This window comes from Phytophthora cinnamomi, assembly GCF_018691715.1.
Source record: "Phytophthora cinnamomi strain GKB4 chromosome Unknown Contig102, whole genome shotgun sequence".
In the NCBI taxonomy this organism is placed as follows: domain Eukaryota; phylum Oomycota; class Peronosporomycetes; order Peronosporales; family Peronosporaceae; genus Phytophthora; species Phytophthora cinnamomi.
The window spans coordinates 540,225-563,090 of NW_027151035.1; the positions used below are offsets into that span (position 1 = coordinate 540,225).

The 22,866-nt window shown below is 58.8% G+C and overlaps 8 protein-coding genes across 10 annotated transcripts; 4 read left to right on the forward strand and 4 right to left on the reverse strand.

The window, feature by feature from the left end:
- Nucleotides 1-1,138: 1,138 nt before the first annotated feature.
- On the forward strand, nt 1,139-4,864 carry IUM83_07937 (transient receptor potential Ca2 channel (TRP-CC) family protein; the record flags this gene model as incomplete). Its single annotated transcript, XM_067932277.1, has 2 exons — nt 1,139-2,384; nt 4,227-4,864. The coding sequence occupies 2 exons, from the start codon at nt 1,139-1,141 to the stop codon at nt 4,862-4,864; spliced, it is 1,884 nt and encodes a 627-aa protein (XP_067783001.1).
- Nucleotides 4,865-5,076: 212 nt separating this feature from the next.
- On the reverse strand, nt 5,077-5,634 carry IUM83_07938 (uncharacterized protein; the record flags this gene model as incomplete). The annotated part of the gene is made up of 1 exon (XM_067932278.1): nt 5,077-5,634. One exon carries the CDS (start codon nt 5,632-5,634, stop codon nt 5,077-5,079), a length of 558 nt encoding a protein of 185 aa, XP_067783006.1.
- A 2,679-nt stretch (nt 5,635-8,313) lies between these two features.
- IUM83_07939 lies at nt 8,314-9,705 on the forward strand (the record flags this gene model as incomplete). 2 transcript variants are annotated; one of them, XM_067932279.1, is made up of 2 exons in its annotated part: nt 8,314-9,183; nt 9,243-9,248. In XM_067932279.1, 2 exons carry the CDS (start codon nt 8,314-8,316, stop codon nt 9,246-9,248), a joined length of 876 nt encoding a protein of 291 aa, XP_067783005.1. The 2 variants fall into 2 exon arrangements, with proteins under 2 accessions (XP_067783005.1, XP_067783004.1); XM_067932280.1 differs by having other exon boundaries at nt 8,314-9,705.
- A 1,213-nt stretch (nt 9,706-10,918) lies between these two features.
- Nucleotides 10,919-12,490, forward strand: IUM83_07940 (Carrier protein YMC1; the record flags this gene model as incomplete). Of its 2 annotated transcripts, none has more annotated exons than XM_067932281.1 (1): nt 10,919-12,490. In XM_067932281.1, one exon carries the CDS (start codon nt 10,919-10,921, stop codon nt 12,488-12,490), a length of 1,572 nt encoding a protein of 523 aa, XP_067783136.1. The 2 variants fall into 2 exon arrangements, with proteins under 2 accessions (XP_067783136.1, XP_067783135.1); XM_067932282.1 differs by having other exon boundaries at nt 11,498-12,490.
- Nucleotides 12,491-13,240: 750 nt separating this feature from the next.
- On the reverse strand, nt 13,241-14,218 carry IUM83_07941 (putative RWP-RK domain-containing protein; the record flags this gene model as incomplete). Its single annotated transcript, XM_067932283.1, has 1 exon — nt 13,241-14,218. One exon carries the CDS (start codon nt 14,216-14,218, stop codon nt 13,241-13,243), a length of 978 nt encoding a protein of 325 aa, XP_067783152.1.
- Nucleotides 14,219-16,608: 2,390 nt separating this feature from the next.
- IUM83_07942 (putative RWP-RK domain-containing protein) lies at nt 16,609-18,132 on the reverse strand (the record flags this gene model as incomplete). Its single annotated transcript, XM_067932284.1, has 1 exon — nt 16,609-18,132. The coding sequence occupies one exon, from the start codon at nt 18,130-18,132 to the stop codon at nt 16,609-16,611; it is 1,524 nt and encodes a 507-aa protein (XP_067783133.1).
- Nucleotides 18,133-20,651: 2,519 nt separating this feature from the next.
- On the reverse strand, nt 20,652-21,140 carry IUM83_07943 (uncharacterized protein; the record flags this gene model as incomplete). Its single annotated transcript, XM_067932285.1, has 1 exon — nt 20,652-21,140. The coding sequence occupies one exon, from the start codon at nt 21,138-21,140 to the stop codon at nt 20,652-20,654; it is 489 nt and encodes a 162-aa protein (XP_067783134.1).
- An 845-nt stretch (nt 21,141-21,985) lies between these two features.
- IUM83_07944 (RxLR-like protein) lies at nt 21,986-22,792 on the forward strand (the record flags this gene model as incomplete). Its single annotated transcript, XM_067932286.1, has 5 exons — nt 21,986-22,075; nt 22,157-22,194; nt 22,285-22,401; nt 22,486-22,557; nt 22,648-22,792. The coding sequence occupies 5 exons, from the start codon at nt 21,986-21,988 to the stop codon at nt 22,790-22,792; spliced, it is 462 nt and encodes a 153-aa protein (XP_067783154.1).
- Between the last annotated feature and the right edge of the window lie 74 nt (nt 22,793-22,866).

Here is a 22,866-nt window from a genome sequence, read left to right on the forward strand (position 1 = left end):
CGCGTCGTTTCGTGCGCACAATTGTACCATAAAAAGGGTACAAGTTGAAGTGGTCATTTCGACTTCAGTTTCTCTTCCCATGTCGAGACGATGCTGAAGCACTGGCACACGTGGATATGCAATGCTGTTGCCACGAGTTCTGCGCTCAATAGCGATCGCAACCTTGGTCTCGGCGGAGTTACGCGCGATGACGCACAGTAGTGAGCACGGTTGGATCCTGCCAGCTTTGCCCAGTGCCTCTTTTAGTCGCGCGCCAAGAATCCGATCCTTGTCTCGGGCTCCAAGGGAATCCGTCACACGCCGTCCAGCCATAGGCTTTGCGGCAGCAGATTCTACGGCGACGAAGACTGGTCAAAACCCACAGCCCTACCGCTAGTAGCTTGCGCGCAGTGCTCCAGCCGTAAACTGCTTTTGATTCAGTCGCCGTGCTGATTGGCTGCTCTCCGCCCAGGGGGCCTGGCGTGCGGAGGACAAAAGCACGCCAGCGCGCGAGCAATACCGGCTAGCGCTGACAGGCATCGCTGGGTGTTCGCCTGGGCCACTGGCTAGTACATGTATAGCTGCCGCTGCCGGGGCGGCAACATACAACCTTCGGTCTCCGAAGCGTAGATAGTCAAAGGCTCGCTCAGCCCCGTCTGAAAAAATCACTTGGTTTCAGTATGCAACCTGATATCGCGCCAACGTAGCGTCGTGGTCCCACACGCAGCACCGCCGCCCCCCGCTCGTGAGGCTTTAAAGGCGAATTATATGCTCTCTGTGCGGACTTTGTAGAGAGGAGAGAGGAAAGTCTCTGAATGGCGTAAAATTCAGACTCGCAACCGTCGCAGACGTCAGCCAGGGGTGGGGGCACGAGCCCCGATGGTGCCGAAACTTCGCACGGGCGAGAGCACACTCCTCTATATTCACCGCTCGCACCAAGGCAAAGGGGCCGAGAACCCCCCGCGGAGGCAGCAGCGCAGCAGCGGCGCGTCGCGGCAACCGGAAACCTTCGCCCGGCGGCAACTTCAACTCAAAAGTCTCTAAACTACTCTCACTGGCAAAAGGCAACTGGCAACCGCAACAAGAGAGAGAGGGAGAGGGAGTACAAGTAGTGTCTTCATCTAACCAAGCGCACCTTTCCACCTAAAGCGACAGGGGCATGTACGAGGGGATGTCCACCCCTCAGGGCGACAAGATGACGTCGCTGCGTCCCCGCATGTCCGACTCGGAGGCCAAGACGCTGTCCAACGAGAGCCGACAGTCGGCCGGCGGACACGGCGCGCCGCGCGAGGACGACCAGGAGGACGCTCAGCGCATCCCCATGATCCCGCTCATGGGGCAGGGCACGGCCAAGTCGGTGGCGTCCAGCGTGGTCTCGCGGCTCAGCGTGGGTTCGCACCTGTCGCTCAACCAGTTGGGGACGTCCAGTCAACTGCGCCGACGTCCACCGACGTCCATGTCCAGCAAGAAAAGGTCCTTCTACCACGGAGCCAACGGCGCCGTCAAGCTGCGTGGCAAGATGCCGCACGTGCCGCGCCACTGGCTCAACGCGCGCTTCCGACACAACACCTTCTTCGCGCGACGGCTGCTGCACACGGGGCTGCCGCTGGCGCTGGTGCTGGCCACAGGGCTGGGCTTCTACTACTTCTACAAGCCGGACTGGCTGGTGCTTAATGAGCCTCTCGCGCCCGATGAGTACGGCTTCATGCTGCACTCGCCGAGTCTGGTGTACACCTTCCAGGCCTCCAGTTGCGAGAACGTCGTGGGGTTCTCGGCACTGATCTATCACACTCTGCCGGCGGTGATCTTGCTGTGCTTGCCAGGTTCGGGCTGGCGGCTGTTCGAGCCGTTCAAGCGCGAGGAGGAGTCCACGCCGAGTGCTGGCGCTCCTGGCGCGCAGTTGGACAAGACGGACGTTGAGGCGGGAAATGGGGGAATGGATCTGGACGATGACGAAGAGGACAATGGCAACCTGACCAAGATCAAGCGACGACTGGTTTTCCAGTTCTGCGAGCTGGTCGCCGTGCTGCTGCTGCTGTTCCAGGCAGTCGTGGTCATGTTCTTCCTCTACATGTTTTTCAAAGGAGGCGTCTTCTCGTGCGATATCCACGCGGTGCAGTTGTTCGCCATCGTGAGCATCGTGTGCTTCGTGTGGATTTTCACCGAGCTCCAGTACTTCGCACGATTCCGGGAGCACGTTAAAATGCTCTTGGGGGCTTTCCAGGAGAGCGACCAGACTGGCGATGTGCGCAACCATGTCATGGACCCGGGTGTCGATCAACTTATGAACCAGTCCGACAAGGCGCTCGCAGTAGTGCGCAAACGTTTGTACAAGGCTACTCGCCAGGGTGACTTGCGTGAAATGCGCGACATCTTGGACTACGCTGAAGCTGCAGGGTTGACTAGTGAGGAGCAGGGATTTCCACGCAAGAGTTACGCTCCGTCTTCACTACTATTAGGCTTTTTCGCGCAGTCTCGCAAGAATCCAGTGCACGTGGCGGCTTATCACGGCAATATTCGAGCTTTGGAGCTGCTGGAGTCTCGTGGATTTGATGTCACTGCAATGGACAAGTTCACTCGAGTACGGTTTTCTACCGGAGATCTCTTTTGGTACTTCGCTCGGTTCTTCGTGACTCGACCTGGAGTCGATGGAGGTGGTGCTGATGAAGAATCGGCCGCGTCAATTTTCCGTACGACGTTGGTGACTCCGTTGCACTGTGCAGTGTCCACGGGTCAATTGGAAGCTGTTCGATGGCTACTGGAGCGTGGTGCCTCGGCTCGAACTCTAGCTCTTTCATCATACCGATCGGATCGTGTACCGCCACTTTTCCTGGCTGAACACCCTGACGTTGTCCGTGAGCTGCTTGTGAACGGTGCTGATCCTTTGGCGGTTCCGGATCCGGGCTTTATGAACACGCTAACTGCGCTGCAACTCGCGTATTTGCGTGGAAATTACGCCGTGGCCCAGGAACTCGAGGAGTGGGGAGGTGACGTAGCTCTCACACCCTTCCATTCCGCAGCGGGTCGGAACGACGTGCTGGCTGTGCGCAAGTTCCTGCGCAAGAAGACCGATGTGGATTGCCTGGGCGAATTGGGCTACGTAGGACTCAACCGACGAACTCCGTTGCACTGGGCAGCCGTGAGTGGTGCACTGGAGGTGGTTGATTTACTGCTGGAAGCGGGGGCTGACCCCAATTTCCAGGATGCCCACGGACGTTCGCCGCTGCACTGGGCAGCTCGCCTCAACAAGTCCGACGTGGCGCGCTCGCTGATTCAGGCTGGGGCCGATCCCAGGTTGATAGACTTGGACTTCATGACTCCGCTGATGTGTGCTGCGAGTGGACTGGATGCGTCTCGCGAGTTGTTTGGCGTCCTGACGTCTGCTGGTGCGGACATTAATTATCAGCTTCCCACCACAGGCGACACAGCACTGCACATCGCAGTGCGTGAGGAGAACGAGCAGTCCGCGCTTGCAATTTTGGCGAACGGCGGCAACCTCATGAAGATGAACATTGAAGGCTTGCGCCCGCTGGACTGCACGACCTCGACCCGACTTCTTTTCGAGGTCAAGCGTGCTGCTGGACAACGCGATGTGATGATCAGCTACACGCACTCTCATGCCGAGTTTGCTAAGAAGATTCGCAAGGCGCTTGAAGATGCAAATGTGACGACGTGGTTGGATTTGATGGACCCGAGCGGCATAGGCGGCGGATCCGTTTGGCGCGAGGAAATTGCGCGAGGTATCACGAATGCTGCGGTTGTGCTGTGTCTTCTTACTGAAGACTATGCGGCGTCGGAGTGGTGCTTGAAGGAATTGGCATTGGCCAAGCAGGTCGGCACGCCCATTCTGGCCGTGTCTTCTGAGAGCGTGAGCATTGGCGAGGACCTACAGGTGTACCTGTACACCCGCCAGATCATTCCGTTCGAGCCCGCCATCACTCAGACTCGGCGCAACAGCACTAACGTGCGGCAGATCGAGTACGATTACGACGAAGCCAAGTTCAAGTCGCAGTTCCGCCTGCTGCTCGACGGTGTCCGCGATGAAATCGAGAAGAATCGCGATGCCGTTCAGCAGAAGAACATCGCCAGTAGTCGTCGCAATGCTGCTGGGCTCAAGCAGACCGCAACCGGAACGATTTTGGCGAGCGGTGGCGGCGGGTTCTCGAGGCTCTTCCAGCAATGGGACCCGAACGCCAGTAGTGTGCAGAAGCAGTTCGTGTTCCTCTCACATGGTGACAAGCACGCAGGCTTCGTGCAGCAGCTGTACTGTGAGCTCACGGACTCTGGCATCATGTGCTTCGGCGACCGCAACGTGGAGGGCCAGGACTTTGAGGACCGCATCCACGCTGCTCAGGAGGCCATCATTCACTGCACGTGCTTCATCGTGATCCTGTCCAAGCAGACGATGAACAACGAGCTCGTACGCGATCAGTTAGCATTCGCTGAAGACAAGGGCCGACCCATTTTCCCGATTGCGCTCAACGACCTGGACCCGGGCCTCGACAAGCGCTACTCTCTCGCTCGCAACGAGCTGTTCCACTTCATGGGCAACGGCATGAGCTTCAAGCCCAGCGCCGACCGGCTCGTTCAGGGGCTTCGCCGCCACTATACGGCCCGCGACGAGAACCTCGGCACCATGCTGGACAACGGCACGCGCATCGCAAGTGCCAACACCTCGTTCGTGAGCTTCACCTTCGAGAACGAGGCCGCTGTGGACCACGACCACGAGGCCTCGGGCGAGCCGATGATCCAGGAGGGAGCCGTGCTGCGCGAAAGCTCCGATAGCAGCGAGCCGGACCCCAGCACCGTCACGCGCAACTTCGAGTCCATTTCGGGCATCGAGGACGCACAGCTCGACCTCTCGAGCACCCACGTCCGCATGTAGGGAGCGCCGATAGACGCAGGGTAGTCGTGTAGAAATACCTAAACAGCAACACCACCATAAACTAAAGGTGCTTATTGACAAGACCCGCGTTTCAATTTCCATCCGCGACGGATGACTCATTCGAGCGGACGACGTGGTGGTGGTGGGTGAATTCCATTCAGATCTTATTTTTGTCTTAAATAAATAGTGTTTCTGAGGGTATCTACAGTACACTACAGCTCGAGCTGGAAGATGAGGTCTTCCTGGTCCTGGGCGTCGCCGTCATCGTCGCTTTCGTCCTCAGATTCGGGCTGGGCCCAGGCCGCGAGCAGCGACGAGGCCGTGGACGTGTCGGACAGGTCGAGCGCGTCGTCCAGCAGGAAGGCGGCGGGCAGCTTCTGGCCGGGGCTGTAGTACGTGTGGTCCTTGCTGGCCTGGTAGTAGCCGCCCTCGTCGTCGCCGTCTTCATCGTCATCGTCGTCGCTGTCCTCAGCCTCGTCGTCGGCCTCGGAGGCGGCCACGAGCTCGTCGAGCCCGCGGCGGATGGACGCGAGGAAGTCCACGGGCTCATCAGCGGCGCCTTCCTGCTGGTGGCAGCTCTCCATCTGACGCACAGTGTCCTCATCACCGTCCTCCTGGACGCCCAGGCGCAGCGCTTCGTCAATGTCGGTGCAGCTGCCCACGACGGCGATGGGGTCCGAGTGGCGCAGGAAGGCGCCGGCGGGCTGGAGGGTCTGCGCCTGGCGGAGGAAGGCACCGGCGGGCTGGAGTTGCTGCAGCACGTCGCACATTCACGTGGGGGAGTGGGCTTCGGTGGAGTGGGGCGGGGCTTGAGGTCCGAGCGAGCAATTCGAGAAATGACCGCTGGGGGCAACGGGTTGGCGCGTCTACGCTTCGAGGGCATAGCCGTGCGCGGTCGCACTTAGGCGAGCGCGTGGTTCCGGTGCGAAAACGTGAGATTCGAACCGACCTCTATGAACGAGTTAAAAGTACGGTACTGTTTTTAGTGTTTGATAGGTGTTGCATCTGAATGACCTGCGAGATATGGTATGTATAGAGGCGGAGAGAATCTCGGCTTTTTGCACCGGGGCAACGCGGCGCTGGCCACCAACGGGCCTGCTTGCGCACACAGCTTGGTTATGAGTATGCGCGCCTCGCGCGACCAGTGATCTGGGTGGCCCGAGGTCCTGCGCTTGTTGGATGTTGGTGGGGGCCGTGCTCCACCGCCCAGCGCCGCCACTCCACGAGGACTGGCAGTGTTTAACGAGACCCGTATGAATGCGAATTTATTTTTAAAAGTGTGTCCTCATGCACGGCAACTTGAAGGTCGCCGATTGTGCGCTGGAGACGCACACCAACTTCACTGGAGCTCTGTATGGTCCAGGTTCAACCAGTGCATCGTTTTTGTCACAAACCGTAGCCAATTGTTGCGCTGTGGCAATGCAGGTCATACCGTGCCAGCCCCACCTTCGGCTCGCTCAACCGTCGGTTGTGTTGACAACCAAAGACTCGAATGGAAGTCGCTTGGGTGGCAATGCGTTCAGCGCCCGGAAATCAGCGGTGCGTGCGCTTTCTGGTGCAGTGGCAGCGGCGTTCTGGTGCGCTGCCATTCTGGTGCATTGGCTCGCCCGCGGCGGGTCGTCAGCGGCAGCTCTTCCGATCCCTGTACTGCAACTGCAACTACAGCAGTTAAACCGGCGGCAACTTCAAATTCAGGAAACAAATCGCCTACATTGGCGCGCGTTCAGCTGCACAATCCACCGCAGACTCTGCGGCGTAGAGCTCGACCAGCTAGTCGGGCTGGGCTCGAGATGACTGCTGTCGGGTGTGTCCTCGTTCAGCTTTGTCCAGCCAAGACTGCTGCGTTACTTTGGACATGAAAAATTACCACGGTGCTCGCAAAACGCCTTCACATTTTCGGCTGCGTCTGCGTCGATGACTGCGGCTGGGTTGCCTTGCACGAGCTCGTGAGTGCCGGCACTCATAGGTACACGTAGAGCATGTCATACGTTGGACGAGCGAGGAATACGGTGAAGATAAACAACACAAGTCCTTATTCTCTGAACGTGCACAGACTTTCATGCCTTTGGTAAATGCATGTAAGGTCAAATCTAATCCACGTACAGTCAAGTCAGCGACACTACTTTCAATGTGGTGCGCTCTATTCTAGGTTACACAGCTTGAGGTCGAGCTGAACTCACACGTCAACGCCGCGACCAACGACGACGAGCTATCGGCCCACGTGTAACTTTCAATAGTTTTCATGCGATGTCGTCGATGCGTGCCCCTGGGTTGCTCGCCGACTCCAGGTGATGTGATACGTGTGCTCCGATGGTTGTACTGTCGCCGCCGTTAATTAACAAATCGCACTAGGTGGGCTTCCACACTCCTTCAGCACAGCGCCATTAATAGTGATCGACGGCCTGCTGCCTCGCATGGCAACGATAGAGGCGATGCATGCGATGCTCAGGTCAAGGTTGGAGACGTCACTGCATTTTTGCATTTAACCTACAATTGTCCTAGTCCACAACGAGCTAATTCCTTCCTGCAGACATTCAACGTGGAGCTCTGCATCACGACGTCGGTGTGCACTGCAGTTATCTGGATATCGCAGAAGCTGAAACTGCTGAATTCATACGCACCAAATCGGCACCAGCAGCTTCGCAGTGGTATGGCTGCGGGTGCCGTCACTTCTCGAACTGGGCAGAAGGCGCCTCGGTACCGTGGATGTCTTAGTTCCGACGGCTAACAATCCCACAGCGGAGTCCAGCATTGCATACACCTTTCCTCTGCGCCCGTGGAGCGTGTTACGACGATCCCACATATCACCGTCGAGCGGTGCGCTCACTGCCGACAGGGCTCGGCGCTGGTGGGTCGGATTGGTTCATCACTGCGATGACGCAGCGACGGCAGCTAATGAGCGAAACTAGCGGTCTTAATGTCACTGCGTTCATGGTTATTTTGCAACGTGCCAGCCTCTGCCCCGACGCCCAATATCCACCAGCGCAGGATAAGACTCGAGTACATCCGGTATACCTCGACGACTTGGGGGGCAGCAATAAGCTTACCACTTCAAAGAGCGATCACGCCACATCTTGTGATAGATCGAGCCTTGCGCTTTGCACTCGCTGCAGCCCCAGCATTGCTGGCAGCGTAGACATCGTGTCCGAAGAGCTGGCGGCGGCTCTGCGACGCTCGGTTCCCCACACTGCAAATGAGTCACTACACTGGGGGCAGCCGCGTCGCACTTGACGTCAGCGAATTACCTTGATTTCTGTGGTATCTCGCCTATCTCACCCTTCTGACCCCTAAAACGCCGCGCTCTGGTAACGGCCGTTGACTTGCGTCTTGTATACCGTCCGACTCTCCACCCTTATTTAGCAGCTCGAGACGGGGTGTGTGTAACGCGAAGCGTCTATCCCATAGTCAACCGTCCACTCCGGCACTCGCCGACTTCCCCGTGTGCCGAGATGGAGATGGAGACCCCGGCCGCTGCGGACGACGGCTCTGCCGCCATGGAGCTCGCGCGCAACCTGCCGGCGCTGGTGAAGCAGCTCAAGGCGCTGCGCGAGGACATGGAGCGCAAGTCCAAGCTGTACGACGCGCTGCTGCTGAGCGCGGCCGACGGACTCGAGCCGCGCGCCGCCCACGCGCACTCCGCCGCCGCCGCCTCGGGGCTGGACGGCAGCCAGATCGGCATGCGCGGCAGCATCTTCACGCCCTTCGCCAACTCGCAGCTGGACCCTCGCGCCAGCCAGATGACGCTGGAGGACCTATCGGCGCTGGACGCGGCGCTGGACGACGCGCACTACTCGAACACGCTGGTGAGTCGCCAGAGCTCCATCATGATGCGCCAGCAGCAGCAGCAGTACCGCCAGGCGTCCCGCAGAACGCAGCACCGTCCCACCTACGCGGCCCCCACGGGACGTGTCGGGCCCGACAACTACACGGTCATGTGGGTCAGCGGCGAGTGCGGCATCTCGCTGCGCAACTTCTCCCGCAAGGACAACAAGGTGGGCGCGCAGATCGCCGTGCTGCAGCACGCGGACGGCGTCACCACGGGCATCAGCAACTGCCGCCTCGGTGACCAGCTCGTGAGCGTCAACGACGAGCGCGTCGACTCGCTGCGCTTCCGCGAGATCGTGGACAAGCTCAAGACCACGAGGCGCCCCATCTCGCTCGGCTTCCGCACCAACCCTAACGTGGCCACGTCGCCTCGAGGCGCCACCTCGCCTTCCAGCAGCTTCAGCAACACCACGGGCGGCTCCAGGTCCAGCAACTTCTTCTCGCGCGGGTCCTCCAAGAGGAACAAGGCGACGTCTCCGTCGGACAAGCACTTGGTCAGCGGAGACAGCCACTCGCACTCCAACTCGAACGGACGGGTAGATGAGGACGAGAGCAGTGACGTCGTGCACGAGATCATGGGCCAGCACGAGTTCGGAGACCTCGGCATCAATCAGCTCCCGAGGTCTAGCAGCGCCGGCGCCGTGCTGTCGGCGGACCGCTCTACGACTACATCGGTGCAGTCGTCCTCGTCAACGCTGTCGGAGGATGTGGAGGTCTGGTGCCGAGAACAGGAGGAGATGCACAGTGACATTATCGTGCTGCTGACGGAGACCGTCATGCGCTGCGAGAAGCTGCAGCAGGAGAACTTGGACCAGCTCCAGAATCTCATGCAGCTCTCGGCCGCCGAGTCGGCGGGTACTGGCAGCCCACGCCCCAGTGACAGAAGCAGTGCAGCGTCATCGTACGTCGCCATTGAAAATGTGGGCAAGGCGGACGATAACCAAGCAGATATGTTGGATGTGGAAGCTATCGCGCCTGCTACAGCAACTAGCCCGGCGGCATCGCCCCGGGCGTAAAGTTAGCAGGTCGTCCGAAATCCTGGGCTAGACTACTAATTGGGTGGGATTCTGGAGGAGATTCAGAGGCGAGGAGGCATGCTGCTTGCCATACCTGGTTCACTCCAGTCTACAGCTCTATATCCTGCGAGCAGAGGGCGTGTCGTTCGTGGTGGTACAATGTTTGAAAAGTGCATGTAGCTATAGCGAGTCAGTGGACCGATCTCCAGCGTAGCGCGTGCAATGTATCCGTGATCACCTCAACACCCTCGTCCGTGGCTGCATGGCGATAGACAGCAAACAAAGGAAGGTTTTAAGTATCTACCTACTGAGTATGAATTTGCATCTGTCCGTCTTGACTTGAACCCCGCTCATTACTTCGGCTTCCTGGTCGAATTCTCTGAGGCTTACTGTAGGTTATTGTTGCCAGAGTGACCATTACGCCGACGGACCCAGCAAACATTCACCTCGAGTGTAGCCATAAGCACTACAGTAAAAAACATGAAAGTACAGTACATAATAACCTTCATGAACGGCACCACGGCACCAGAGCTGTCGATGCCATCCAAAGCACTGCAATTTTTTTCTGCGTGCGTCGAGGCGCGGGACCGGGGTGTCTCCTTCAGTGACAAAGCGGCACTGCGGATGTTTTTCAGTGCCCAGCTAAACTTCAGGAACGGCGCACTCGACCTCGGATCGGTCTGCTTTTGCTGCACAAACCTTCACACGCGCTGTTGTTGTCCCCACGGGGTTTATGGTCACTGTTGCTACACCGAAGTAACACGCGACACCGAGCAAAAGCTGCGCCAGCCAGAAAATTTAGCAGCTCGCGATGCTCTGAGCCTATCGTGCGCCCAATCTCGCTTTTATCCTCTCCTCCAGAAACCGGGGCATGCTGCACGAATAGCGTGGCTAATTGGTCCATCACAGGATAAAGCGCTCTGCCAGACCGTCCGGCGCGTAAAGACGAACCCAGGCCTATCGGCGAGATCGGTTGAATTGAGCGGGCACCACTTCGCTCGAACCTACATCGCTCGTTCATTTTCATTCCCTCATTGCGTTCCCAGCGAGGCTAGAGCGTTTGTTGAATTCACACCACAGCAGCACTCGGGCGCGACAGGTGTTGCTACTAGCGAACTGGAGATTGGTCGGACTACATTTGCTGTTCGCAACCTACACGCAGGAACTCTCTCAACAACGTTTAGAGCAAGCGCACAGGCTCAGCACGGATCACATGATTCGTACACGCAGGTCTCTCAAGACGATGGCGACCTGCTCGGACGTGACGACGTGTCTGTCCGAGGGATCGACCGAGTGCAGCCTCTCGTCGAAAACGTGTCCGCCGTGCGTGTATGCGCTTACGGGCGGTGACTACTCCTGCTACAGCCGAGACACGTCCGGAGACTGCCCGTTTTCGGGGACCTACGCGGAGTGCGATAAGTCCTCGTCCTCTTCTTCCACGAAGAAGTCCACCTCGACTTCTACTTCTAGCAAGGACAGCAGCAGCAGTGATACCACTCCGAAGCCGACTACTAAGACGCCGGCTAAGACGACGGCAACCCCGTCGACTTCAATCGAGGACACCCCCTCACCTGAGACTCCGTCGCCTGAGACGCCGGCGCCTGAGACTCCGTCTACGGGAACCACTAAGTCTGGAACCTCTGCCACTACGCCTAGCAGCCAAAACAACGCGGGTGACAGCACGTACACGACGCAAGCAACCACGGCTCCGTCAACGACGACGGCGTCTGCCGATTCGGACGTGACCCAGTCGTCTAAGTCGGACAATTCGGATAACGGCACGGAGAAGGCGTTGACCAGCAGCACCACGACCACAACCGGGTCGCCTGCCGTTGTCAACTTAGCGCTCATCGGAGGTGCGGTGGTGTTCGTCGTGATCGTGATCGCGTTCGTTGCACGTCGGGTGGTGCGCAAGAAGAAGATGGCCCACTCGCAGGAGCGCACGGTCACGTCGCAGAACAGCGCGTGGTCGGACCGAACGCTCGGCACCAACACTTCTGGCGGCAACCTGTATTCGACGTACAGCTACAAGGACGAAGCCGGTAAGGCTAACGTTGTTTCGATGGCGGACTCGCAGACCAGCAGCACGTACGGCCCAGCGTACGCCGGACAAGCAGTGCACAGCAGTTCATCGCCCAGACCGACGGCCGACTTCTCTACCTACGGCGGTGAGTCGAACTACAGCGAGTCGAACTACAGTGAGTCGAACTACAGCGAGTCGAACTACAGTGAATCGCAGTACTCCGAGACCTCGCAGTACACGGGACCCGAGCTCTTGCCGGTGGGCGAGGTTGCTGGACACTACGGCGACAACAATATGCCTCCATCAGCAAGGAGTACCAGCAACTTCGTGAACGTGACGGCGTCGTCGATGCGGGGATCCGAGCTTGATTCGATTCGTTCAGGACAGCAGCCCCTGACTGTGAGCCAGCTTATGCCTACGTCGATCGGAGAAGACGAGGAGGAGGCCTACGCCAGCCGGAGGCCTGCCCCGAGGGCGTACAACATCCAAACAGCAACCCCCCCTGTCCCACCTAGCACCAGAACCCCTCAGGTCTATGCTACGTCCGGGGTTTCAGCTACTAGCAGCATGAGAAGCGACTACGACATCGTGGACCCGATCACAATGCGCGATGTTGAAGCTCGCAACACCGAGATGTTGGCCGAGAACGGCCAGTACCCCAAGTTCTCCTTCGAGTCCGAGGCGGACATCTACGACGGGTCTTCATCCGGCGAGGAGAGTAGCGACGACGAACGAGTGCACCAGGGTGAGCACACGATTTGAGGTGCCTTGTGAGCCGGAACAAGTCAAATCCGAAGCTGTGTCAAACAAGCGTTCGTTCAAGGATTGATAATTGTAAGCGCCACGCTCTGTCCGTCCCAACCGTCGGGCAGACTTGGTCGCAGAGTCTCCGTTTGCATCGCCGCAACGCTGGTTATTGCGGGAAATATGAGCACACCGTCGGTAAGGAGGGCGGGTTGAGGCGGACGCCGTTATTCATCGACGTCAACAGATTCAGTAGGAAGTTTTGAGTAAGGCAGTGCCAAATAAATTCGTGTTTTGTCTTAAACCTCCGCAACCAATCTCAGGTCAACTTCATACTGTACAGTGGTGTACATGCAACTCACAAGTTTAGTACTTCGAAGTATTATAATACGTGTAATGTTTTAGGCAAAGCATGATGGCATTAAAAAATCGATGTGGTCGCAGAAGCTAAGCCGATCGGTTCTGTCGGGAAGCATTTCGGCGCGGATGGCTGCCTGGGTAAGCGATGTCGCCCTGCTCTCGTTTTAACCCCGATTGCATGAGAGGATTGGGGAGCGAACCGAAATTTCACGCGGATGTTCGATGGGGCAGCACCACTCGATCGAGCCTCTATGGCACGGCCTCCTGCTTTCCGCGCCACCAGACAGATCCACCGATAAATGCCACCATCACCCTGGCTACGAGGTGTCAATTCATAAGTGCGTGTTAATAATTAGTGGCGCTATCTCTCTACATACATGTCTTCCAGTCGTCGGAGCCGCCTCCTGTTCACCAGGTTGAGGTTGGTGCTGGTGGCTGGATGCTGCTCACTACCAGTGACGAAATCGGTGGCAGCACCGATCGCGTCTCTCGTCGCAGTGGCGGCAGGTAGATCGGTGGCGACGAAACACCACCGCTCGACGTAGCCGCATCCGTAACGTAGTAGCTTGAGGTAGGGTAGATCTCCGGACGAATTTGCTGGAGCTTGGACAGCGGACAGAGCTGGTGGTACTTCTGGGTGTAGCTCGGTTCGGAGTGGTGCGCGGCTGACAACCACATCGGTGACGTCTGCGTCGGCATCGCCGCGGAGGATGCACCGTAGTAGGGCGACTCCACCAGCAACGGACCGGTGGGCGACGACGCGCGGGTCACCGATGCAGGCGGCACCTCGAAAGTGCCTTCGGGCTGCACCGGCGGAGCCTTGGCGCGGCTCCGGACCACCTCGTCGCGCCGGTCGTCATCCGACGCCAGCAGAGGGTTGCTCGTCGTCGGGTCCTCGAGCAGCGCGGCCAGCTTGTTCTTCTGCTTGAGCAACTGCTCCGCGTACGACTCGCGCCGGTCGCCGTCGAAGTAGCCGATGGCGTGCTCCATGGACGCGATGCTTTTGCGCAGGCCAGTGATCTGGCGGTGCGGCCAGCGGGCGATGCCGTGCCGCCGGCAAATCTTCTTCAGGAGCGTCACGCAGATGCCGAAGTTGGCGGCGACCTTGGCCAGCGGCTCTTCAAAGTGCGGGCGCAGCATGTCCAGCGTGATGCTGCTCGACGCCGTCATGTTGGGGCGCGTCTTGGCCGTCTCCACCGAGGATGTCGACATGGGCGAGCCCGGCGGTGAGACGGGCTCCGGGAGTCTGCGTCTCTTGACGGGCGATGATCCGGCGGTGGTGGTGGCGTCCGAAAGCTGGCGTTTGTGCACCAGCGGCTGTAGCTCCGCGGATCCGGCGGCCATGGCGACGATGGCGGTGTCTCTTGGGAGCGCGAAGGCCTCCATTTAGCTGGCAGGCTCGTGATCACTTGGGCGTAAAACGAAAGATGGGAGACGACGCCCCGACGACCGACTGCAGCTTGTGCTTGTCGGACTTGGCAGATGGCTGCGCGTTGCTGGCGTGGATGACTGGCGCTGAGTGTCGGATTTGAAGCGGAGACTTGCGTTGAGTCCGGTCGCTGCGTCTGTCCAGGAGAGAGGACAAAGGCAGTTTGCAGCTCCGTTTTCTGCAGCGGTGAATGCCGCTGGCACTGGCAGGCAGGCAGTTCTGTTGGACGAAGGCTCGAAAAGCTCGATGGGGTAGCGGTGACAAGGGCTGTACCTATCTATCGCTCACTTCAAAGAGCGCTTAGCCGGGATCGGACAGTGGTCGCGGCGGGATTCGATTCAGCGGACTACGCGGCTGGAGCAGCGCCGTGCGTGATCGAGTCGGCGGCGGCGAGCAGATTCGGAAATGGAGCACTCGGTTCGATTCCAGGCACGCAGCTGGAGCTGCGGCCGAGAAGCTCAGCTCGCGACGCCGTGTCTTTTTACTGCTGATACATGTACCGAGCTGAAGCAGGAGCTCTTGAGGACCTCTCTTGCGTACCACGCGAGTGCGACCGCGGGGAGGTCCACCGCCGCAGTCGGCTATAAGCTTTGATGAGTGCTTGGCATGATGGATGTGCCGGCGGGGACGCTGCATCCAAAGTGCGTTTGTCGCCACTTGGTGTTTAACAATGAACACCAAAGGCGAGCAGAGCGAGAATCTCCTTCATCGCTTCATGCAGCCAGCCCGGAACCAGGTGACGAAAAGGGATGTTTTGTATTCCACCCACACGTGACACCGAGGTGGACGTCTTGTCGCGCGTGGCTGCAGCTCGGTGCTCTGTTCAGCTCGGTGCTTTGTTCACGGGCTGCAGCCCGTGATCCGGTCTTTGCCCGGTTCGTCTTCTTCGGGTGGATCCTCGCCGCAGACAGGCAAGCGAGTTGCGGCGCTGCCCAAGGCGAGGCCATTCGTCTCGGCTCTAGCAAGGCGGCGTCGAAGAGCTGGAAGGAGGCGGAGGCGGCCAGGAAGCCCCCAGGCTCTCTGCTTCTTATGCCCTGGACACGCGCTGCATTTTTGCAGGGACTGGTTGGTTCTGGCCGCGGCGGCAACGCGGTTCCATTTTTCACCATGCACCAGCGCCGGAACGGCGGAGCCAGGGAGGGCGGATGGAGCAGGTGCCATCCCTGCATGATGCAGTGCATCGCACAAGATGTGGCCGGCCAGCCGCGGCCGCCGCCCGCAAGGGAGAAGCCCGGCTGCCGTCGCAGACCGCGGGCCACATAGGCTCCGTCGTCTGCGTTGCAGTCGGCAGGTGCCCGCGCGCGATAGACCGCACGCGCGGCTTCCGCGACAACATTTGCGCCGTTTACCTTCAACTGCGTATCCTGGGAGAAGGCGCAAGGGCGCGCGATTGTCGAGGCAAAGGCGCTCCATTGCAGACCAGGCTGGGCCGTCGGTCTCCGATACGGATGCGAGCGGATCCCGAGGATGGCCCGCAGCATCCGATGCGTCCTCGACATCAGTGGAAGCAGCAGAGAATCCACACATTCAAACCGGGTTCGTAATCCGCGCTGCATGGGGCACGCAAGCCAAGACGGCCAAAGCGATCGACAGACACCAGCGCGTCAAGCCATCATCTGCCATTTGGCGATGCCCATCCAGCGTCCAGCGTCCACCGTCCACGGCTTGATCACAAACGTTGTCTGTTTACTTTTGCAGGCGAGCCGGCTCTTCCGTGACCACCTGGCTGAAAACCACCACCTGGCCAAGTTGGCGAGCCAAAGTACACGTTCGGCTTGGCCATAGTATCTAGGATATGGTTGATGCACTTTTGCGCTGTCTTACGTACAAGGGCTACCTCGCGGCCACGCTGACGCCGAGCCCTGCACATATCGCACCGCAGTAGAGCCCTGTACCTCGAGACTCCCGCATGGAACTTTGGTGTCCCTCGACCACCAAGACCCGCTCGGCATCGCTTCAAATCTGAGGTGATACCGTTCATCTTACCATAAACGGAGAGTACATTATAAGAAGATCATAAACGAAGTTCGCGGCAAGTTAGCGCTCTTGAGCACACGTTTGATAGCAGCTCGAGATGACAACTGCGCACAAATTACCAGTTAACTTCAATCACGTCACGAGCAGATCCTTGAGGGCGTGAGTCAGGTTGTCGCCAACTACAGGCCCTGCAATGCATTGCGTCCACCATGTTAAACTCGTGGACACTGGTCACCCAATCCACGTTAAGCTCATTGTCCTCCTGAACTCTGGGAGTGAATGTTCACGCCAATTTGCAAACGTTCTGTATTCGTCTGCACGACAGTGTCCGCGCGAGGTATCTAAGCTACCCCTGGGTCCACCTACGCCGTCATACGGCATCGCCGTTCGTCGGGGGGAAGTATCGCCACTGTTGTTGCTGTTGTTGCTGCTGCTGCTCCTCATACCGTGTGGACACAAGCGTCGTTCTTGAATTTTGCGTCGACGCGGCTCGACTCGGGCTCGAGTAGCTCTGATGCTGCAGAATGGACGCGATCGACGGCAGTGCGCGATGATGTGTAGCGATCGTAGGAAACACTGGTGGCCCTTGCGGACGGGCGTGCATGCCATCCCATGGCCCTACTGTCGTAGCTCTCGTCGGTGTCGTGTGTTGTGTTTGCACTTCTGGTGGGCTCTGGGCCACGTGCATGTTACTATAATGCGGCTGTGCAATGCTGGGCCTGGTCGTCCATGTGGGCACCTCCCGCGCCTCCTTTTCCTCCTCCTCCTCTTCTTCGTTGTCAACCCTTGTTGTGTCCGAAGCGGTTCGATCCGATGGGCCATCGCTAGCAGCCTCCTCGCTAAGCGTTCGGAGGAACTCCTCCGTGGGTTCGTTTCCTGTACGAAGGTACGACTGGAGTTCTTGTTCGAGCTTCTCTAACTGATCCGCGTACGCGCGCTTCTGCTCGCCGTCAAAGTAGTTCACTTGCTTGGCCATAGACGCAATGCTCTTGCGAAGCCCACATATCTTGCGGTACGGCCAGTTGCTGATGCCGTTCCGCCGGCATATTTTCTTGAGCAATGTCGTGCAAACGCCGAAGCTGTCGGCCGCCTGCTGTAATGGCCGCTCGAAGTGTGGTTGCAGCATGTCGAACGTGATGTTGCGCGTAGCGTTCGAGATCGGGCGAACGGGTGGCGTTACCACCGACCCAGGAGATGCCGCAGAACCGCGAGATCGTTGAGCTCTCGACGCCTTGGTGCCGGCCATGGAAGGAGACCATCTCGTCGTGGTTGTAGTCCGTCTAGTGGACACTCGCAGTGGCGGGGGCATCTCGGCGACAGCCGGTTTGTGTGCTTCATTTCCTTGTGCTTCTTGCAATACAGCTTGGTCCGAAGCAGCATCGACGGTGTCGGGGTGATCCGCTGTCGAAACGACCGCCCGCTCTGGGAGATCCGGGCGGCGAATCTCGTTCCCGGCTTGTGGGGTGTCCGGTTGCATCGACTTGGACTCTTCCTCGTGGTGGATCATCTCGCCCGAGGCCCGGCGCTTGCCGGTGTGCCGCCGGGTGTCCGAGCCGAGGTGGGGGCTGGCAGTCGCTTCGACTGGAGACGGCGAGGCGGTTGCAGGGGCGGTGGCGCCGAGCGAAGTCAGGGCAAGTGGAGAATGCTGCTGCTGCTCGGGCGGAGTTACCTCGGAACGAGCAGATGATCCACGGTCGATTGGGGTGTGGTCTCCGGTATTCTCCGCGGAGGAGGAGTCCGGGACCGATTCGCCGGATCGGCGGCGGCGGCGTCGACGGGATTCCTCTTTCGAGTCACCCGTGGGTTCCATGCTGCTGTAGTACCTGATAACGCTGGTGGTGTAGTCCCTGATCTCGCTGTCCTTGCTGGAATAGCTAGCAACCGACTTGAGCATTCACGACAATTTGCGCGGGGCTCAGCGATCACTGTCACGGGAAGAAGCTGAGTAGCAGGAACGAGTTGGGCGAGTTGGCCACTCGAAGCCGAAGATGGTCAATGGCGGATTGGGCGCCGTCTAGCGGAAGCGGTTGCAGCGGAGCGGTGCCCACGGCCGAGAGACTATCAAGTAGGCCGGCAGCGAGCTTGTATCTATCCGGGATAGATGTCGGAATGAGCGATCTCAAGCCAGGAGAAGTCGGCACTGTACTCCTTCTCGGGGCTTCTCGCTAGTAGTGGGATCCGCTGCTGGCGTGTTGATGTGTTTGTGTTCGCTTGTCGTCTTCCGACCGGTGCGTGCTCGTGAGCGATGTCCCACAGCGGAGTTGGCTGCTCGAGCTACAACGAGGTAGAGTCTATCTCGCTGTCCAGGGTGGACCGCTCTGCTTGGAAGAGGGAGTGCAAATTGCAGCGGAGAGAGCAAAGGGATGGCGGGCGGTACTTCTGCCAACTTGGCGAGCTTCGTCGGACAGCTCGCAACTGCAAATGAGGAAGGAAGGGACGGCGTTCTCGCGTCGCTGAGGTCCGCCCTGCCCTTCATCACGACGCCGTCCTCTCTGTCCTTTTCTTGTTGGTGGCGGAGATCGGCGCTCGCAACCTTGATGGTGAGCGAAGCAAGCTCCTGATTCTCGCCACAGCTCTCGACGTTCCGTTGACCCCACCGCAACGCGAAACCATTTCCCGATTCCAAGCAAAACCACCGAGCTTGCTGCCATAACGAGTCATCACTACACAGAAAAACTTTCGCGGTTTGCGAGGCCTTCAGTCGTCTCCCGAAGGTTGTTGCTTCACTCAGCAATTTGCACCCTCGAGCGCATTGACATGCTCGGGTTGGAGGATGTTGTTTTGGTGCTTTGCGTCCAGAGGAAGGGGGGGGGGGGGGTAAATGGCATCATGCTACTCGTGCTCGTGATTCACGGCAGCAGAAACTGGCCGGCGGATTGCGCACTCGACGCGGACAACCAACTTCCTACCGATGTCTTATGCCGTTGTTGTTCACCATGGAAACGGGTGCACGTATTGTAGGCTTCAATCCAATACAACAGAACCCCTAAGCGAAGAGTGACAGGCTCGTGGAATGGCGTGTGTACGTGTATCTCGACGTCGCGTCTCTACTATCTTCAAAACTTTTGAACCGAAAGCGCTGTTGCTGTAAATTGGCGTCTTTTTTAGCGACGATCAAGTGACGGCGTGTGTACATACATGTGCATGCACGTTGAAGTGCACACGCGATGTGGGGTCCGATCGTAGGGATATTTTATAGAGGTGCGCGCGGGTACAGCGAGGGACACAGGACGCATCCCTTGACGTGGCGCGCGTACACAAAGCGACATTATTGCGGTGAGTAACGCGCAGCGAGGGGCCAAGCAGCAACTCGGCCGCCCGCGCTGCAGCCGAAGAGGTGACCGAGCGGATGGTGTGGCATCAATGATGCCTACATGTAGTTGGAACGGCACGCGCCTGGAAAATCAACGTACGTTCATCTTTTCATCCTGCAATCTCGTCGATGCTGTGACGTGCGGGCGCTGGAGAAGGCAGGCCCAAGTCGATTCACTCAACCAGAGGAGGTGTGTGCAAATCTCGCACTTGATGAAAGGCGTAAGTGTATGTAGCAGTGTGACACACTAGCGCAAAAGAGGCGAAGAAGTCGGCCTGCTTGGTGTCCAAGTCATGTTGAAGAGCGACAGAGCAAGCAGGCACAGTAGTCTCGTGAGTAACGCGCTACGTTGGGCTTTCGAAAAAGAGGGGCTCAGCTCGCTGCACGGCGCGCGGCGGCGGGCTCCTCCCAAGTCGACTCGCTGCGAGCGCAGCCCGTAGAGTACACGTGCATGCAGCAGTGCACCCACCGCACGCGTTGTTGTCGCCCGCACAGGCGTGGCTATTGAAGTCTGGGCACCGATCAACGCTGGCTTACGACTGCTGCTCGCTCCGAACTCGCAGTGCTGAGCCCTTCAACTTTCGATTTTGGAGGAGCGTTTCGTACGTTCACGCTGCGTGCGATAGTATGACCTGTCCTCACAGTTCGTGTAGGAAACGGCGAAGAAGGCAACCGAATGAAGACGTCGGGCACTCTGCGCTGCTGTTGCTGTTGTATCAGCAGCAAACTGTGGTATCCGCGCATCGGCGTCGCTCGCGTCACATTGAGACTGCTCCACATATTGAAAACATATTGAATACTACAAATGCATTGTGCGTGAGAGCCTTCTAGCATGGATCGCTATCAACAGATCAACAAATAGCAGCGATACAAGTCAAACGAAACCACTCCGAAACCACTTCCTGAAGAATGACGTACAAATATATTCGGCCTCTGCTCCTAATGGTCCTGGATACTACGCAGTGTGGAAAGCTATACTCCCGTCTACGAAGTCATTCGTAGTCTCGATCGGAAGTCTCACAAGTATGCTGTCTGCTCCGCTGCCATTTCCCGACAGCGGGAGGCGGGACAACTTAACATGGACGGTTGGGCGGCCCACTTCAACTTGAGGGGGCACCCACGCGGCACCACTCGATACCGAAGAACGCGCACGCGTCGAAGTCGGGGTCCTCCACGTTCACGTCGTCGAGCCTGCCCATGACTCGGCGGTACTTGAGCACCTTGCGCGCTACCAGCGCGTTGGTGGTCATCGCTTCGGGATCTTTCTGGACGACGTCGAGCAGCCGTTGCACGTTGCCACAGACCCGCGCCTTGGCGTCCTCGTCCTCGTAGATGAACCGGACGCGCGTAGGTGAAACAACTCTCGAGCGTGCTCTGGTGGTGTTTGGTCGGCGGGGGTAGTCGCATTCGTCGTCCGAGTCGCCATGGGCAGCAGCTCCGTTCCAGGACATCCGGCGCTGGCGAGGGTCCTCCTGCGCGATCGAGACGCTGAGGTTGTGGTGCGCCTCGCCGCCCGTGGGCTTCCAGGTGCCCGTCCAGCGGTACGTCGTGACCGGGTGCACTACAGCCGCCTCAACGGGGGTTTGCATGTTTCGTTCGAGGTGCCGCCGGAGACGTGCGCGAAGGCTCGCAAAAGGCCGAATGGGTTGGGGCTCCGCCTGGCGCGGCGCCGCCGCGGCGCTGGGCACCGTACAGTGCAGGGATCATCGGCCACTGCTGAGAAGCGCCCCCGCAAAAGGACGCACGGTTACTGGACGGAGAATTTCTCGGAAGACAGCTCCATCATGCGCGCTTGTGCGCGGTGCCGGCCACCGGTCCGCTCTGCTGAAGCGGACTTGCTCGCGGCAAAACTTCAAGCGTTGCAAACGCGGAAGAGGAAGGGATGACGAGCGCGCTCGTTCTCGTCCCGCGCTACGCTAACCAACCGCTCATAACGCCCCGCCAGCATTGCACGGAGCTTTGAGCTTTGAGATGCCGCGGAGACGAGCCCCCGCGCTAAATTCACGACACCATGAGACAGCGGCGAGGGCAGTTTTCCGGGCAGGAAGCGGCCACCGGTTACCGGACCGAGAGCTCTGAAGCCTCGCCAATGCGGCGCGCGAAGCCACCGCTGAATATTTGCTCGCCCGCGGCGAAGTAATAGCCGGAGGCTGCGTCAGGTGCTAGACGAGCCCCGAGGCTGACGTCGGTCGTTGGCGCGAGCGCGCGGGTCTAAAGTTGAACCCTTGAAGCACCAGCTCCTGGCCATCGACCAACAAATATCACGTGCGTCGGCCAAGCGCGCCGGCGCCGCCGTCAATTGAGTCCAGTCAATGCGATCGCGTGCCACATGCCCACTACCCGATCGGTTGTCGCGACGCTTGAGAGCTCGATATCTCTGAAGGGGTTTGCGATGCTGCTGTGCAGAGTTTTGCTGGCTGTGACTTTGCTCGCGATGCGGCGGGGCGTTGAGAGCTGCCCGACGGAGTGCCAATGCATTGGCCAGGCGCGCGTCTCCGTCCACTGCGACTTCCGCGGGCTCGAGGTGAGATTTCGCGATTTCGTGGGCGCGGTGACCAGTGCGCGGCCGATATGCTGGCTGACCCCTTCGGCCTTCGCTCTGCAGGAAGTGCCGATCAACATCCCGGTAACCACCACGCACTTGTACGAAGGAATCAAACCGCACGTGACAGCGGGCGGCAGAACTGAACGCCTGGGCATCATCTCATGTGGGGCGTTGGGCTGAACTGACAGGGATCTCTCGGGGAACAAGTTCACCAAGGTGGTGCCCGAAATGTTCCTCGGCTACGTGGTTGACAGCGACGGCGTATTCACCAAGCAGACAGCCGCGCTGGCGCAACTCAAAGTGCTGTACGTCAAGCAACGAGAACTCACCACTTTGGACTGCTTTGACACGTTGGCTCACAACGTTCCGGCCGCTGCTGCACTCACTAGCCACCTGGACTTGAACCCAGTTGCAGTCGTGAACGAGCACGCGTTTGAGACGACGCCATCGCTGGAGCTCATGTACTGTACTGCATTCGTCACACACCTGGCACATTTTCGCAGTCCACTTTGCTGACTAAAAAAACATTGTTTTTCGTTGTTCTGATACAGCTACCTGCCGTTCGACGTCAAGATCCAACGCCAAGCGTTCGCGGAGATGAAGACGGATAAGTTGACATTTGACGGCTATGATCGCGTGGAAACCCACCCGCTCGAAGATCCGCACTTCGTCGCGTTCTCCCGCTCTGCGTCCTGAATCATACTACTAGTACTAGTGAAGAGACCGAGCTTCCAACGCACGTAGCTTCATCGCTTGCTATTCACCGTTCA